The sequence below is a fragment of the Anser anser genome, assembly GCF_964211835.1.
Source record: "Anser anser genome assembly, chromosome: 1".
Lineage (NCBI taxonomy): Eukaryota > Metazoa > Chordata > Aves > Anseriformes > Anatidae > Anser > Anser anser.
In genome coordinates, this window is record NC_139720.1 from 179,816,246 (window position 1) to 179,834,093 (window position 17,848).

At 42.1% G+C, this 17,848-nt stretch overlaps 1 protein-coding gene across 7 annotated transcripts in view; it reads right to left on the bottom strand.

The window, feature by feature from the left end:
- Window positions 1–1,000: 1,000 nt before the first annotated feature.
- The window catches only part of ELF1 (E74 like ETS transcription factor 1), an 88,198-nt gene continuing 71,350 nt past the window's right edge, over window positions 1,001–17,848 (bottom strand). For all 7 annotated transcript variants that reach the window (XM_083819453.1, XM_083819452.1, XM_083819456.1 and 4 more), the window contains exons 7-9: window positions 15,420–15,612; window positions 13,820–14,287; window positions 1,001–2,659 (exon numbers count right to left, since the gene is read on the bottom strand). In XM_083819453.1, the coding sequence (XP_083675579.1) occupies window positions 2,041–2,659; window positions 13,820–14,287; window positions 15,420–15,612 (1,280 nt within the window). In that variant the 3' untranslated portion in view covers window positions 1,001–2,040. The remainder of the gene's footprint in view (window positions 2,660–13,819; window positions 14,288–15,419; window positions 15,613–17,848) is intronic.

Consider the following 17,848-nt stretch of genomic DNA (forward strand, 5'->3'; position numbering starts at 1 on the left):
ACAGTATGTAGGGTGTGTTCAAGTCTGTTCAGAAGCAATTCATCAATTTCTTATTTGCTCATGTCCCACCAGAGACCCACACTGATTAATCACAGAATCACAGAATCGTCTAGGTTGGAAGAGACCTCCAAGATCATCTAGTCCAACCTCAGCCCTAACACTAACAAGTCCTACACTAAACCATATCACTAAGGGCTACATCTAAACGTCTTTTAAAGACCTCCAGGGATGGTGATTCAACCACTTCCCTGGGCAGCCCATTCCAATGCCTAACAACCCTTTCAGTAAAGAAGTTCTTCCTAATATCCAACCTAAACCTCCCCTGGACCAACTTTAGCCCATTCCCCCTCGTCCTGTCACCAGGCACGTAGGAGAACAGACCAACCCCCACCTCGCTACAGCCTCCTTTAAGGTACCTATAGAGAGCGATGAGGTCTCCCCTGAGCCTCCTCTTCTCCAAGCTAAACAACCCCAGCTCCCTCAGCTGCTCCTCGTAAGACTTGTTCTCCAGACCCCTCACCAGCTTCGTTGCCCTTCTCTGGACTCTCTCGAGCACCTCCATGTCCTTCCTGTAGCGAGGGGCCCAAAACTGAACACAGTACTCGAGGTGCGGCCTCACCAGAGCCGAGTACAAGGGGACAATCACCTCCCTAGACCTGCTGGCCACACTGCTTCTTATACGAGCCAGGATGCTGTTGGCCTTCTTGGCCACCTGAGCACACTGCTGGCTCATATTCAGCTGCCTATCAACCAGTACTCCCAGGTCCTTCTCGGCCAGGCAGCTTTCCAACCACTCATCTCTCAGCCTGTAGCGCTGCTTGGGGTTGTTACGCCCCAGATGCAGGACCCGGCACTTGGCCTTGTTGAACTTCATACAGTTGACCTCAGCCCATCGGTCCAGCCTATCCAAATCATGTTGTCCAGTGTGTTTTGGTTATTCACAGTGGTCGTCAAAACACTGTATTAATCTAAAAACGTTTCAGAGTAAATACAGAAAAATGTTTTTCCGCTTGATTTATTTTCATAATAAACCAATTAAAAATACAAAAGGCAAGGACCCAAGGTTCAGAGGGCTCCATCATTTAAAAATTTGTCTTTAAATACAAATTCACTCTGTAATATGAATACATATAACATTAGACCTCTAAACATAATGATCTTATTTGCATCTATCAAAAATTTGTATGGAAACAAATTAGCTGAAAAAACTTCCTTGTGACATTGAATGTACATTATTTACAATCAAAAAGAACTCTTAGAAGTATTAATCTCAGAACACCTGCATAAATTGTATATATTTCATTTCCCTCCCCCCTTACAAAACAATCTGAAGTAGAAAGCAAGATTGTTAAGCTTCATAGTCACAAAATGGCATGAAACATCTGCACCTGTAGTGATGCCGTTAGCTTCTGCAATTAAATATATCTGATGTTTTCGTATAAAATATAGACATGGCATTGTCCATTACTGGAATAAATGTTTTTTGTACTCTCAATAGGAGTGTATATTCAATTTTGCACACACAATAGCTTGTGCTGCAAAAAAAATCCAAGAGGATACCTGGTTATCAGAGTCTAAAACTGATGTAAATTCACTGATATGAAACAGATACTTGATCATAAAAATTCATACACATGGAATGAAAATGTCCCATTAAAAGTAACTGTTGCTTCAAAAGTTAAGTGATACATGTATAGATTAAACAGAAAAGATTATAATAATGTTACTGCAATGTAAATCAGCAACAGGCTGAAAACGTACAGTAAGAAAGAAGTCTGAAACTTTGAGAAAGTCTTCATAGAAAAGCATGTTCCTTCATGCCTGTATTTTGAAACGAGTAATATATAATTTTATTTATATGATAACATTTAGCAATTAACAGAAAATCAAAATCCGTTCTAAAGCATGAATTCTAACAATTACCTGCAGAAATTAAGTAGCTTTATAACATCTTGCTTCTGAATCAAATCATATATACATAACTGAAAAGGTCCCATCACATTTATGAAAATAATCATCCACAGGGTCTTTTTTAAAAATCTATTGATATGAATTGGGTTCCAATGGCTCATCTTCTTGCTTCACTTGCACGTTAGATGGGAAACCATTTGAACTGGATACTACCATCACAAACGGTTGCTGCTGAAACCTCTGCTCCGACTGCTCAGTATCATCTAATTTGTCACTGTCTTCTTCTTTTAGCGCTCCTTGTACGCCGATCTGTTTCGTTTCTGGTGCTTTAATAACTGAGGTGATCACTGTGCCAGATGGATGAGCGACCACCTGCGAACTGCTGGGTGAAAAAGTTACCACTGGGGTAGTGGCAGTGAAGGAGGGAGACGAAGCCATGTTGACTGTTCCATTGCAAATTGTCTGCACGCTGCTGGTGAGAACCTGCTGAACTTGTGCTGGGCTCAACACGATTGAGGAAGAAGGCGAGACTGGCTTCTGAGACTGTAGCATGACATTTTCTTTAAGAACTGTCATGGGCTGTGAAGTAGGAATGGCTTGTAAAATAAATTTTTGGGGTGTTGCTGATGAGGCTGGATCTGTGCTGGCTATCACTGTAGTAAGAGGCACCGTCTGGAGTGTTACAGTATGCAGCTGCTGATTTCCAGGAGAAACAACCACTGGAACCTGGGTTGGAGTCTGTAAAGTCCTATTAGGATTAGAAAAGATTACAGGGTCAGAACACTTCCATGCTGAGTATTTAAAAATAATTATAGATTTACTATTGAAAAATCACTTGGCATCATGAACGTTTATCTAAAGACTGCAAAAGGGGAAGCAGTCACTTTCTTAACAAAACAAAAACCAGGCCTGACCCCTGAATTCAGCAACACAGCTCCCACGGTGAAGGTATTCTGTATGAGCAATACTACTATCGCCAAACTCAACAGCCTGCCTTTGGGACATTTGGTAGTTCATGAGAAAGCTTGGGAATTGCATCCGAGACCTCCATCTCAAGCATCAACAAACAGCACGAGCACGACCCACTAGACCTCTGCCATCCATTTCACAAGGTCCCCAGCTCAAGTAAGTCACAAGCCAGCCCTCGGTTCTCCTGACATCTGTATGTCTTTACCTATATGCTAAAGTATCTGCACTGTAACGGTGGATCGAGCCGGGACCTTCTCAGACAGCCGGGACACACAGCTCGCTGTCTGCCAGACTTGTATGCTCCTGGTAAGGCAGCTGAACAGAATTTGCTCCCAAAATGTAAGTTTAAATTCGGAATGATCCCATCAGTTTCAGGCTGGCAGACCTGGGTACCACATTACTTTCTGTATTTATGCTGAGGGCAAAGTTAGATGATGAACGGCCACATCACTGACGTATACAAACACAACAGTGGAAAATGGTGATTCAGAGATGTGGCTGAAACACACACAGCTCAGCCATGCAACATACCTCGGTTTAAAATATATATCTATCTAAAACCCACAACATGCTCACTGCAAAGCAAATGATTTCCATTGAAGGGAGGGAAAAAGGAAAGGAAGGGTTTAACTGCTTCAAAACCCTACCATAGCTTGTTCCAAACCAACATGCTGCCTCCAACAATCTTTTTCTTTCTTCTCATTTGTTCTGCAAAGTTCTCTCTAACATTCCTGCTTCTCTCCAATGTTTTCTCCTGCCTGTCCTCCTCCAATTTTCCAGTCTTAAGCTCTAACTCGTATTTTCTTGAACATATTTGATGCTGGATGAAAACAAAAATAACCATCTCCTCCTCCGCCTAGCTTATTTCTCTACCTCTGCTGAAATTACTTTAGGCAGAAACCAACTTACCTTCCCTATCTGTACTTTCAAGTCCACGCATGACATAACATGCTGTACGGATTGCATACATATGTCTGTCACAGAATGTCCTCCTTTCTGTAGTCCTTCTGCCCAGGTACTACCTCTTTTTCTACAGCTCTGTGAAATCCCTACTTTCCAGCATTTGGCCACTGGCCTGTCAGATCAGACTCAGTGTATTCAAAACTTGAAGTAAGGGGGAAATGTGGCTGCAGATACTGCTGCTTGCTACTCCAACTACACAGGGAGCTGCACTCCCTCTTCCTTAGTGCAGCAGCAGAGACAAGTGAAGGAACATCTGCAGAGGATTTCCCAGCCCTCCCTCAGCTCAGTCCTCTGGGAGAGGCCTCCAGCTGAGCTCCACAGACTGCCCCAGCAAGAGCAACTCCAGAAACCCAGCTGGCACCAGGCTTGAAGCACTGAGCTCTTCCCTGAACAACCCCTAGCTGCCGGTCCCTGCTGCAGGCGAGCTTTTCCCCACCTCCCTGGCTTGGTGGGAATAAAATCTCCATCTGTAGCTTTCACTTTCTCTAGAAAGACAAGGAGGTCAGCAGTACCCAGGACTGATGCTGTAGCAAATCCAGATGCTAGCCCATGAGGCTCCCATGCAGGTCTCATCACCCAGGCTATATAGCTGGGACACAAAATTTGATGCTACTGACACCAGAGTGCAGAGGGGCAGCTGCTAAGCTCAGTATTGAGCTCCTCTTTCATACAACTAGGGAGAGCCCAAGGAAGATGCTCATGGAAATGGGCTTGCAGGGAGACGAAGTACCAGCTGAAATGATCGCTTTGATCACTTCTTCTTTTTTTTTTTTCCAAGTTCTGGAGAACTTTGTGCTGCACAAGTACACGCAATGGAGCTTAAAACACGAGGCTCAGAATGACACCACCGAGGTTCTCCAAGTCTGCTAAGGGTCACCAGTGCTAACTGCTTCCTTCCAAGTAATTCCCCTGGGAGCTTGACAGAACAATCACAAATATCCACGCCAGAACCAGTAACAGCAGGAGGGCATCCACTAGCTTTTTTAAAAACTATGTAAATTACCAACAGTTAAACAAACTTGCAGCAAAATCACAACGTCATGTAAATACAGCTCAATCCATCCAAGTCTACAGGAAGCAGCAATACAAGTGGAACAAGTAAGAAGGGAAGGACAACTGACACTCGCCATCAGAGAAACACTGAAAGTATCTGAGTAAGACAGTGGATACCAAGCCAGCTCCTCAATCCATGGTGCAACGTACTTGAGTCTGAAGGATTAAGATCAACTCGATAGTTTCAAGTTTGAAAAGCAGCAGCTGAAGCTGGTAGCCTGTGCTGGTACGCCATGCAAGTATGACTTGGAAGATCCTTTCTTGTTCTTTAGGTGTTTAGTTTTGAAATAACATAGAAGATTCTACCTGTTACATGGCTGCAAACGACGACCTCAAAAACTGCTAAATGGATCTAATCAATGCAGAGGGTATTCTGCAAAGTGCTAGGCGCTCTGAGAGGACTGAACCAAAGCATTTTTCTCAGCATACTGCAATTACTTTTGTATTGATGTCAAGCCATTGTATTTCTCATGAAAATACATCCCATACCGTGGCTAATAGCTTATTCCAGATGCTCCATTTTCTCCAGTCAAGATACATATACGATATACACACATATATAAACGTGTATATGCACACACACACACAAAGTGTAAACTTGCCAGAGGGAAGCATGTCCCAGATGTGTCTACAAGCTGAGGACTAAGCAGCACACTGCATCATAACTACTACGCCTTGTTATTTACAGTAAGGATGGCCAAGCCCAATTTTTGCCTTCAAAAATAGTACGTAGTATAACTGTGCCTGTTTACAAACCAAGATCTAGGTGCTCAGACTATTTGCCTTGAACATCACTAGAAAAAAAATATGTTTGGTTAATCTTTTTGTCTGTTTTACCAAAAAAAAAAAAACCCAGCCCACACTACTCGAGGTGATCCCTGGGCTATAAGACTTCAGGTGCTTTCAGCTGCGTTTTTTGCTCTGTTGATGATGAATTGCACTGTCAACTTGCTAACACCCTTCCAACTCTAAGGTACAAATCTAGTGGGTCATTACTTTAAAAGTTCCTGCTGGGGTTACAGAAAGAACAAGAACATTGAACAACAGTGATGAAAGGGAAATGTGGCCATAAAGCAGCCTGCTTTCTACTGAGAACAGAATGACAAAAATTCTGAAGCCATTTCAGCCTGGCAGAACGTGATAATGCACCCCTTGGTTCGTTTGGTGCTGTTAACAGTCTAGAATTGTGCAACATCACATTAGCTTACCAAGAGGTGGGGAGTGATAAAGCAAACACTGAATGACAGGAAGGAGAAACAAGTTTATTCATGGCAATTCATGAAAAATTTATGAAATAAGAGAAAGGAAGAACATACAAAACAGAACTGAAGCTACGAGCCAAGGTACACGAAGTATTGCACAGCACAACAACAAAGAAACAAGGCAATATGAAGAAATACACAGAGAGAAAGAAGTGAGAGAATTCCCTTCCAAGCATACACAACATTCAATCCACAGCTATTGGGGAAATAATGGCCTTGAGACGAACGGGCCATCTTCCAGGGACTTTCCCCGTTTGTTCAACTAGCTGGTTACAGACAGCTCATTCAATCAGCCTAGGAAGAGCGAGGGAGGCCAAGGGGTGGGGTGGGCTTGTCAGAACCACTTCAAATGCCTGAGTCAAGAGGCAATCTCCTCTGAGTGCATATAGCAAGGCCTGGCCAAACGCAACTCTACCATCAAATGCTTGGCCAAAGGCTCTACCATCACTGCAAGCCCTTCCACAGCTGCAACCGTTTATATCATACTCTAATAGTCATCAAAAGTCTTGTCAATACTTCATCCCCGTGTATCACAGACAGAGCCTGGCCTTCTTACAGTGCAAACCACACAGACGGGAGCTGCCAACCAGTCTGGGTGTAGATGTCCGAGAGATGTAGCACGGGACTTGATGCCTGAAGGCAAAATCTTAACAGAACCTCCAACTAAGGGAGGGCAGAACTTGGCTGTTCTTCGTCTGGACAAGGTAATCTGTTATCATGAGGACAGAGGACTCAACTCCCAAGCCTAGTGTCCTTACAGCTTTCTTTTCAGAGCTTTTCAAAATCGCACACTCACCTGAATTAAAATTCAGGAACATTCCCACTAACAGAAACCCACAGAAACTCCACCTCTCTTGACAGCACCAAAAACATGTGAACTTGTATTCCTGCAGATAGCTTCCCATTGTGCAGAAGCAAAACGAATCTCTCCAGGTGACCTTAAAGTCCCTTCTGCCTTCAGCAGCCTTCTTCCTACCCTCCACAGAAACGGGCTTAAGAAAAACTCTTCTCAGCTGCAGGAATTCAACTCAAAATGGAAAGTTTTAACTGGAGGCTTTGCCTTGGCATAAGTTGGCCCTATCATAACAATGTTCTGAGAAACTCTAGCCTCTTGTGAGCTAAATGAGAGTTTCTTGTAGGCACTCAATCTAACTGCAAACAGAGGCAAAACGTGCTCTGATGCTGGCTGGTGAAAGAAAGGCCTCCCACACAATAGCCAGGAGATGTTTCTGATCATCTAAGAGACCTCAACAGGCATCCCATTCCCTCGGTCACGTTCCCATCCCAGAACCCCAGTGAGCTCTTTGCCAAGACTGCCACCTGTGATGGCTTTTATTCAGCAGATGGGCTACAACATCAGCTGACATCGGGTAAATTTGGATCACATTCTTATTCAGGGAAAAAGGACTGGATTTTGGAAAGCAGATGGTCAATGCAAAGTGTCAGTAGGACAGTGCCAGACTGTCTCTGTGCATCTGTGTGGCCAGGCAAGCTCGAGCACAGTGACTGCAGACAGGGTGCAAAGTGTTTTTACAGAACACAACAGTGACGGTCGCTGCACAGCTCACACAAGTTAACAACTCTACGTGACACACGATGAAGAAAATGTTTCATTTGAAATAGCAGCTGTAATCACATTTTCAGTGTTCACAAATCCATGCTAAATGACCAATCTGTGCATTTTTCAGCACCAGCATGGCTGCAGTCAGACCCCAAATAGCTAGTTTACAAATTAAGGAACAACAACAGAAAGCCTATGTGTTTGCTTGGGGTAGACATGGCTTTCTAAGGTAATTCCCTCTGCTTGTCGGGACAATCCACTGTGCTGGCATATTGTTGGCTTTATCACTGTTCTTACACAGCATGCTCACAGCCAGAAAAAAACACGATTCACCTTCAGCTACTTTCTCCTCCTCTTGAATGAGGATCTCGCCACTGTGGTCCATGCTTGCGTCACCTCCAGGATGAATTCCTGCAACAGTTTCTACCCCAAAGGTTGCAAAAAGGTCAAGATGAAAGCTGTGGCTGAATCATGATGCAGTAGTTCTCCAATTCGGAAGTGAACACACAGAGCATATCCCACCGGTCCTCTGGGGTCTGTATTAGCTTTTCCCCAAGTTACAGAACAGAGTCTGGATACTCGTCTTCTAACATGCTCTGTCCAAGCTATCACAAAGACAACTTGAAAATACAGAGAAAAATAAATAAATAAATAAATAAACTGAATTTTTGAAGAAACGTTGTGTTTAGAGCCAGGAGCCTGCTCAAGCACTGCTCAGGATCTCTCTGCAGCCACCTAACTGGAGGTTTCTTGCTATATGGAGCTGTCAGCTAGAAAATTCAGCCATGTCCCACACAGTCAATATGAAACACTGACGCAGTGTTTTAAATTAATCCAAATCCACAACCTCATCCTCTCTGAACTGCTAGTATTATGGGAGCCTCTCTTCACTACATAGAAGACATCCCATCTTGAACCACCGCTGCTCTTGATTACAGGTAAGTGGAAGTGCATCTCTCTGGGCCCGCAGCACTAGTCATTGGAGTGCAATCAGCTGCCCAAACCCAGGCACCTCAGAGCCCTGCAGGATATCCTAGGTTACCTAGACAAGGTAAGGCCTCAGCCTTACAGAAGAAATACACTTTAGAGCAACAGGAGGGATACCCTTTACACTCAAAATGAGCCAATGAACATGGAGCTGAATCCCAAGACTATTTTAGTGCCTCCAAATTCCACAATTATTCCAACAAAACACCCGTGTAAACCAGATCACCTGCGTGAGTTACTGTGGTTTAAACTGAGTGATTTTACAAGCGCAAAATTCAAAGAGACTTCCCTTTAAAAAGCCAGCTCACTGGGAAAATTTATAAATGGAATACTCATCCAGAGAGGCATTTTATTTTTGTCTTATCACTGGAAACACGACGCCAAATTCAGCTCCCAGTTACACAACTGGAAATTTCAGCAGCTGCGCTTGCAACCACCAAGCCAGAGCAGCAGCGGGTTTGCAATTCGGAGTATTCCCATCCAAGATACTCAATGTCTTTCCTGGTCAGCAAAACCTGGTTTAAATGGCATGACCCTGCCCCATTTCCTAATTTTCCCATTTCCTGGCTTAGCACTACATCGTCGCCTTTCTGCTCAAGCTCCGGGACTGAAGAAGAGCCATCTGCCCGTGGCCAGCAATACTTCAGTCTCCTGCATACTGGAACTGGTATAAAAAGCTCCACAAAGCCACCTGTAAGACAAGAGCTTTCTTTAAACCACTCAGGCCTGTTTCTGCTTTACTACGAAGCATGACTACAGCAAAAACAGGCAACAGCAAGAACGAAGCTGTAACTGAAGACAGGGTACATCTCCCCGGTGTTGCACGCTGCAGCACTTCGGAGTGGGTGTAGGACACTGCCCTCCACACAGATTATTACACAAAACTCTGCAAGAGCTTCGGAACAGCTGTAAGCAAAGGCACTGCCTGTATCCTGCCAAGAGCCAGCCCCCACTTTTCACTGGCATTCCCATTTCTGTCAGAATCACAGAATCATTAGGGTTGGAAGAGACCTCCAAGACCATCTGGTCCAACCATCCCCTACCACCAATGTCACCCACCAAATCATGTCCCTAAGCACCAGGTCCAACCTTTCACTGAACACCCCCAGGGACGGTGACTCCACCACCTCCCTGGGCAACCCGGGGACCCAGTGCCCCACTCTCCCCGTGATGCTCTCAGGAGCAGACTTCACCAGGCAACGCCAGCTGGCACAGGGACAGGATGGCGACACAAACCCTGCACAGCAGCCTTTAAATACGATTCTTTTAACAAGAGAAGATGCATGTTCATGTCACTTACAGTTAAGTGTTAAGAAGCCAATTGTTTTAACCTCACCCTCCAGTATTTTCTCTGCAGTATGGGGTTAATCATTGTTTTTTCTCCTCACAACACGACAGAAGCAAATAGCTGCAGAGGGAAGAACATTTATATGACGAAGAAAGAACATTCATATGAATAAAACTTTAGAAGCTACGTTACATAAGACAAATTATGTGGGTCCAAGATATTCATGCTTGAAGGCAGAGCCTGACCACTAGCCAGTATGTGCTGGAAAAACTTCTGGGGAACGCTCCCAAGCCCTGCTTGCTGTTTCTCCCAAATGACCTCGATTAACCACATGCCTCAGCCTCCGAGCAGCAACTAGCAACGACTGGTGCTTTTTGTCCTCTTCCTTCCCTACAAAACTACTAGGAAGTGACTCCAAACGCAATCCTACAGGCTGTGCGTGCATCGCAAGGTTTGTCGGCCCCTGTCCTAGGCTGGCAATCACACATGCTGGGAATTTTTCAATCAGGTAAACCAGTCAGTTTGTCCCTCACGGTAGTTCCACTGAGGCACTTGGGAACACGTACACAACCACGTCCAACTGCTAGAGATTTATGGCTGCTTGAACAAACAAAGCTAAAATCCAGTTGCTTTGTTTAAACTTTATTATAAAACAAGACCTAACGCATATGCTCCAAAAGCGTTCACTAAGCCTTTCCTTCTCACCAAAAGGTTTGAGGTGTGCAGTTTGAAACTGAGCAAAAATTGTCACAAATTGTGTTTCTAGAGCCTGGAGCAAGCAATGATTGCACAGGATTCGTCAGCACCTTGGCCCATCCTGTTTAAAAGCATGAAGACACAATTGTTTTTGTTTTTTTCCACTCTAACAGCTCAAACACCTTAGTACTTGCTTTCTTAATCAAGAATACTTCTACAACAGTCAGTAACTGAATTGCACTGGAACGGTCCAACGCATTTTTTTCTTTTATCTTCATCTGAGATACTTGGTCATCACGGCTGGGAAACGTGCAATTGAAGTCTTCATGGAACAATGTTAAAGCTACACAGCAGAAAGGCAGAACTGAAGCAATACAGAATTGTGAGCTTTCTACAGCTTTTATTTCATTTGAACTTCACATGTGTATCAGCCCTACTACTTTCTCCCCAGCTTATTGTCCAAAGTCTAATTGTGAAATATTGTAACGCAATAGCAGGCCATCATGCCATTGTGCAGCTTTCCAAAGCTTAGGACGGACTGCTTGCCTTGATGGGTCTAACAGATACTCTCTTTGTTATTATCATTTTTATATCTGTCTGTAAAACTAGATTTACGTATCTATACTGTTGATATTGTTCTTAACATATAATCTAATATAGATCTAGCCCACGGCTATTTAGTTCTGTAAATTGCTATACTCTCTCACTATTTATGTTTAATAATATTTTTCTCCTGACTTAAATGGTACTGCACAGCTTCAGTTATGCCTGTACTCATTTCCTTTCACTATTATTGACCTAGTCACTTTTTTACAGCTTGCAGGTAATTAAATCCTTCATCAAACCTGGAATCATAGGACTGCACAGTACAAACAGCTTCATTCCTAAAATACGAGCTTTAAAACCTTAAAAGACACACCAAACTGATACGGATTATTATTTTTCTAAATAAATTTCAAAACTAGTTCTTTTTTTTTTTGTCAAATTCCTCATAATCAGAGAACAACTTTTACATAAACTTCTGATGACATATAACCTTTCCCTCCCCTATGTACTTCTTGAGTTAATTCTAGTTCATTAGAATAATAAGCAAAACGATTTGATTTCAACTTAGGCATTTACAACTGAGAGACAAATGAAAACAGGTATTCTCTGCTTAAAAATGGTAACTCCTTCCAGTTTGTTGTACAGTGCCTGTCAGTAACCATGAAAAGGATTCTTGCTTTCTCGGCTCAATGTATTTAATCCCTTGCAACCTTTATTAACCAGTGAGTTTCTCTTTTCAGCGTGATTTTTTCACACTGCAACATGTATGAAAAACATTCCATAATTCTTACGGAAAAAAAAAAAAACCTAAACAGGATCCGAACTAGAAAGACCAGTGAAAATTTATTTATTTTTTATCCCAGAGAAAGAAGAGAGAATATATATATTTTGTTGATTGAAGCTGAAGTCTTGGTTTGCCATTTCCTGTACATAAATGGAAAATCTTCAGTTTCCTCAGCCACTTGGTTATCTCCTAAAATGTTTCATATTGATTCTATTATATCAGTCACTGAAAGCTGATCTAGGCAGTTTCAGTTCTTCTCGCTGAACGAACTGTAACTGCTATTCTGGATTTCCCTTTATCTATCTTCCTTTCATATGTAAGTACAGTTTTAATAATTGACTGGCTTTTACAACAGCCCTCTATTAGCAGAGGTGAGAGAGCAAAATTTATTCTTTAGAAACGAAGTAATTATTTGATCTCATTAATGCCATTACTTATTTCCATCTGACAACATTCCACCGTTAACCCCAGATACTCAGTACCACTTCAGATCTACTGGTGGCTCTAGATGTAATTTTCCAAGGAGGGAACAGAGCAAGGGAGCAGGAAAAAACATTACTGACATTTTGCAGCATAACACAATAACCCTTCAAACAGTGACCTTAACAGAGCAAGTCCCAGGAAAAAAAAAAAAAATGTTCCTGATTCATTAAGAACGCGCATCTCCTGAATTATATCACAGAATCACAGAACCACAGAATCATCTAGGTTGGAAGAGACCTCCAAGATCACCAAGTCCAGCCTCTGACCTGACACTAACAAGTCCTCCACTAAACCATATCACTAAGCTCAACATCTAAACGTCTCTTAAAGACCTCCAGGGATGGTGACTCTACCACTTCCCTGGGCAGCCCATTCCAATGCCTAACAACCCTTTCGGTAAAGAAGTTCTTCCTAAAGCTTTTGTGAAACTGCTATGGTCCAGGTCCAGAATCACCATCTACAATTCTGACACTCCTGCGGAGGAGGGCCGAGATTATAAGAACATTTGTTTTATGTCTTTTGCAGTCAGCGGAGATGAAGGAGCTCCCATCAGGGGACGTATAAGGCTTGAGTGATCGTTTCTAAAGCCTCTTCAATTTGGATGCTACTCACAATGTATATGTAGGTGCAAAGGAGTGATGATGCTGAAATGCTGTGTACTATTAGCCAGTTTACTTACAAATGAAGCATGGAAGCATGACTTGTAACTGCAGACTACTTCAGGAGACAGACTCCCATGAGATTATTCTGTTAATCGTTTTCTAAAATCAAAGTAACATGCTCTTTTAACAGCAGCAAAATGCCTGAGTAGATAACTGAGCTTTTCCCTGTTGTAAGTGGGGACAACAGAAGAGATGAAAGAGATGACAACTTTATAATAAAAAGAATTAAGCAAGAAGGTAAGTCTTTTTGATGGGATCTTCCAGACACACCATATATAATCAAAAAGCAAAGACACCAGTCTGTGAAAAAGCAGAGCCATGAAAGTCCTGTCTCTGCTGCAGGACAGAACTGACGATACCAATTTTTTTAAAAAAAGTAGTATATTCTTCCTTTCTAAAGGATTTGCATCAGGCCTAATCCCGCAGGAAAGATGTGCTTCCCTCCACCAAAACAGAGCATTTATGAGTGTGCATGTTGAAGTGTCCTGTAAAAAAAAATAATTCCCAGGATCACCTGCACAGCATCTGTTTCACTTGAACCCAACTGCAAGACAAGCAATTTTTTCTGAAGCACAACAAAGAAACTAGTCTACCTAGCCACACTCCAGTGAATTTATTATTATTCATACATTTATTTTCTTGACATTTTCTTACCTTATATTCTGAACTGACGGATTTAACGTTTCATCTGCAACATTGCTGGTTACAGCCGCTTGTCCTTCTGTGATGGACTGCAATGGCTGCATTACGTGAACTGTCCGAAAAAGCTGAGTGGGATGTACTGGCTGCGTAGACTGCATTGTCCTCAAAACTTCTGAAGTCAAGCCAGGTGTCTGCTGCTGTACAACTTCTACGTGCTCCTTAAGCTTAGCAGGCTTCGAATTTCCTGTTTTTAGAACTGTGGTGGATCCTCCCTTTGTTCCAGTGTTCGCAGACGCTCTAGATCTGCTCGACTGGTTTCTACTGGCCACAGGAGTTGAGAGCAAAGTTGAATCTGATGATTCAGTGCTAGGGCTTGCATCCTCATCATCTATATAGACGAGATCTTTTGGCATTTCTTTAAATTGATACACTAGGCGCTGACCTTCTACTTTGGCCAGTATTCCTCTTTGGTAATAATATCTGTTTAAAGCAAACATACATCAACAAGTTAGAGTGTTTTTGCAAAACCCCTAACTAAATAAAAAACACAGCAACAAAAAAGCAGTAAATAACACCAGCAGTAACAAGGAAGAAGGGGCTTAAGGTATAATATTTTTTCTGCCTAGTTTCTTGATTACAAAGGAGTGTCCAAATTAATAGCATTTTTTTTCCTCAAATGACACTTTTTCATGGTATTTCTTGTAGCCTTTTAATTTCAACATCAGATAACACTGACGAGAAAGAAAAGAGCTCTGTGATTTGGCAGCTCTGCTGTAAATGAATACTGCTTTAAAGTCCTATGAAACTTCTAATTCTCCTCAAGTCGGCCAATCCTTTAATTTACCTGAATTCGTGCTTACTCCCCAGTGAGCACATACAGACATTTTAATTACAAGAAAGCAAAGACAACAGGACAGGAGAGTTCTACTTCAGTTATATTTGCAAATCAATATGAGAATTTACAATCAGGCATACTGAGGTGAGGGGTGAATGGAATTGAACAGAAATGTGGAGCTGCTCAGCCAGACAATTATCAATCAGCAGATAAGACTGAAGCTTGCATCATCCACATTCATGGGTGTCCGCTTATTTTGCAGTCTTTTCTGCACAAGACAAAAAAATAAAACAAAAACAATCCAATCTGCAAATGACATGGTGTTTTAAAACTGCACACACAAGTCCATAGAAGTGCCAGCAAACCTGAATTATAAAACTGTATTTTCCACTGGGAACTGGATGATTTGCCGTGGGGAGAAATCATTTCATTAACTCTAATATACCTAAATTTAGGGTTTTTTTGAGAGAGAGGAGATTAAAATTTTACATAAAAGGCTTGCCACACTCAGAATCTTCAGTCTGGTTTTGGGGCTGATTGTAAAGATGTACGATTGTCAGCAGCACTGAAAATGTCCAAGCTGAAACTGCATGTGACTGATTTGGGGTTTAAGTTAGTAAGGGTTACTTTTTGCTTATTTATTTTGCTGAAATAACTTCTTTATTTCCCGAGCTGACAGAACAGTAATTTATTATTGTTGTTACACAAATGAGATATGACATTCAATGCATGCAAACACTATGGCAACAAATACAGTATTATTAAAAATGCACATACCTGAGAGCTCTACCCATTGTTTCGTAATTCATGTCAGGTTTGTTTTTGTGTTTTCCCCACAACCTGGAAACAGCCTTGGAATCGACTAGTTTGAAAATGCCCTTCTCTCTTTGAGTCCATTTGATATATTTAGGACATGTAGCTTTGTCCTGGAGCAGTGCTAGTAAAAACTCCCAGAGATATATCGTATTTCCTAAAATAAAGGTATTTCAGGAAACAGAAAAAAATGTTAGTTGACCATATTTTATTAATGAGTTAAATATCCTAAAAATTAAGAAGCTGGTATGTTTATGAATGCACTGTAATAAATCATTAACACTAGGAAATAGCGACAGAGGGGCATGGGAAGAAATTCTTGTTAGTTATTTTAATCTGGGTGCCCAAACACCCTGTCTGTAACCTACAGAGCTGGGTGTCAGTCAAGCTAAGACATCCCATTCCAATCACAGAATCACAGAATCATCTAGGTTGGAAGAGACCTCCAAGATCACCGAGTCCAACCTCTGACCTAACACTAACAAGTCCTACACTAAACCATATCACTAAGCTCAACATCTAAACGTCTCTTAAAGACCTCCAGGGATGGCGACTCAACCACCTCCCTGGGCAGCCCATTCCAATGCCTAACAACCCTTTTTACACAGCATTCACCTCCCATTCATATGCTTCTCTCATGCCTAATCTAGATAGAAGCAGTCGCTAACTACTCTACCTGAACAGGAACATATTCAGGTCCATCCTCTGAAGCCTGAAAGTTAAGCCCCTGCTCAAAGACTTTGCTGAATTGAGGTGTCTGGCCTACAGAAGGCTGAACAAAAGCCTAACAACTAGATTTATATGGAGGCAATCAGGGGTATAAACCAAGGTAGCAAACCTTGGAAAATAAGGTTCAGAAAGGTTGTTGTTGTTTATTATTATTACTTATTTATTTATTTAACTTTCCTATAAACTCAACGAGAGCTTGCACTTTGTGGTAGGCAACATTCAAACTTCATTTTACAAAGAAGCAGGCGCAAACACTTACACGTGGAAATCCACCACACCTGTCCGGTGTTTACCACGTACAAAGAAACACAATTCAAAATCACAGATTGTGAATACTTAAAACTACTATAAAATTTGCATTTTTGTTCCAAAAAGCACATTTAAAGAGCCTAATTTGTATAACTAAGGCAATCCTTTTGCCTGTTTTTTCTAAGGCTACTGGTGTTTGATGTCCCTTTGGACAGTTGAAGCTGTACAAAAGCTTTTTCGTGAGACATTGTTAATCTGAGAACGGAGAAAAACCTCGTGTGAAATTATCTCCTCACACAAGTACTATGCAAAAACACAGAAAGGACAGTCAGTATGTGCGGATTTCTGCAGTTTCACAAAAACGATGTGCAGTGGATGAGAACATGACAGGATCTCTTCTGTTAGCTTCGACTTCGTTCTGCAGTCTTCTCAACCGGCATGGCCACGAGTCTGAACTTTGTATAAACTAGAGGAGGCATCCTACAAACTCTTAAGACTCCCAAACGTCTGTATTAAAATCTCTACAGCTACATTATTGCCCACATCAACGTTCTGGGTTGGTCAGTTAACCCAGCCAGCTCCCATTATAAGGGACCTGCAAATATTCAGCAATGCCATCAGCCCTGACAGTACAAACCCGTAACAGCTCCTGCAGAAGGTGGAAACTTCAAAAGTGAACATCTCTGGAGGGAAGAAAAAAAAATCTGGCTGGCTTTGCAACAAATGTCTTCCAGCTTACTTGAAAATGTCAGAAATGTCAGCCTGTTTGCCTTTGGACAGCCCAAAGGCAAAGGTTAAGACTGCTCAGGCAGGGCGCCATGTCAGTCAGGAACGAGAGCATTCCCAGCCACTTCCCATCTAATCCAGGGTGCTTTTGTTGTAGTCTAGACTAAAAATGCTTAGCTGCATGAAGGCAGACTGAAAATCTGTCACTGTTTAGCTGCTGAAAATCACTGTGAAGAGGGACTGCCTGCGACAAGGCTGGCTGTTTTACTCACAGGCAGGATTTTTAACCTCCTCTGAGCCACAGCTGAAGAAGAAATATGTAGAAAACTCACAATTTGCTCCATGCACTGCATCAAATAATTAAATGGAGAAGCTGGTATTTTAACATACACATTCTCCTCAGGGGGACATTGTGGATACTGAGAGACACACAACTTTCTACCTATTTCTGTACCATGGCCACTAACATCCCTTTTGCTTCAATTCTGTGTTCCTCAAAATGCTAAACAATTATGCTTTTGTGGAAGCTTTTTTTCGTGGTTTCAGGCAATACACTTTTTAATTCCTTCTGAATTAACAGTTTTGTAACAACAGACAAATGTTATGGTGTATCCTTGCTATAAGCAACAAAACACTCAGACTCTTCTGCTGCTTAACTTTGTGGATGGCTGCTTTGATATTTTCCATTA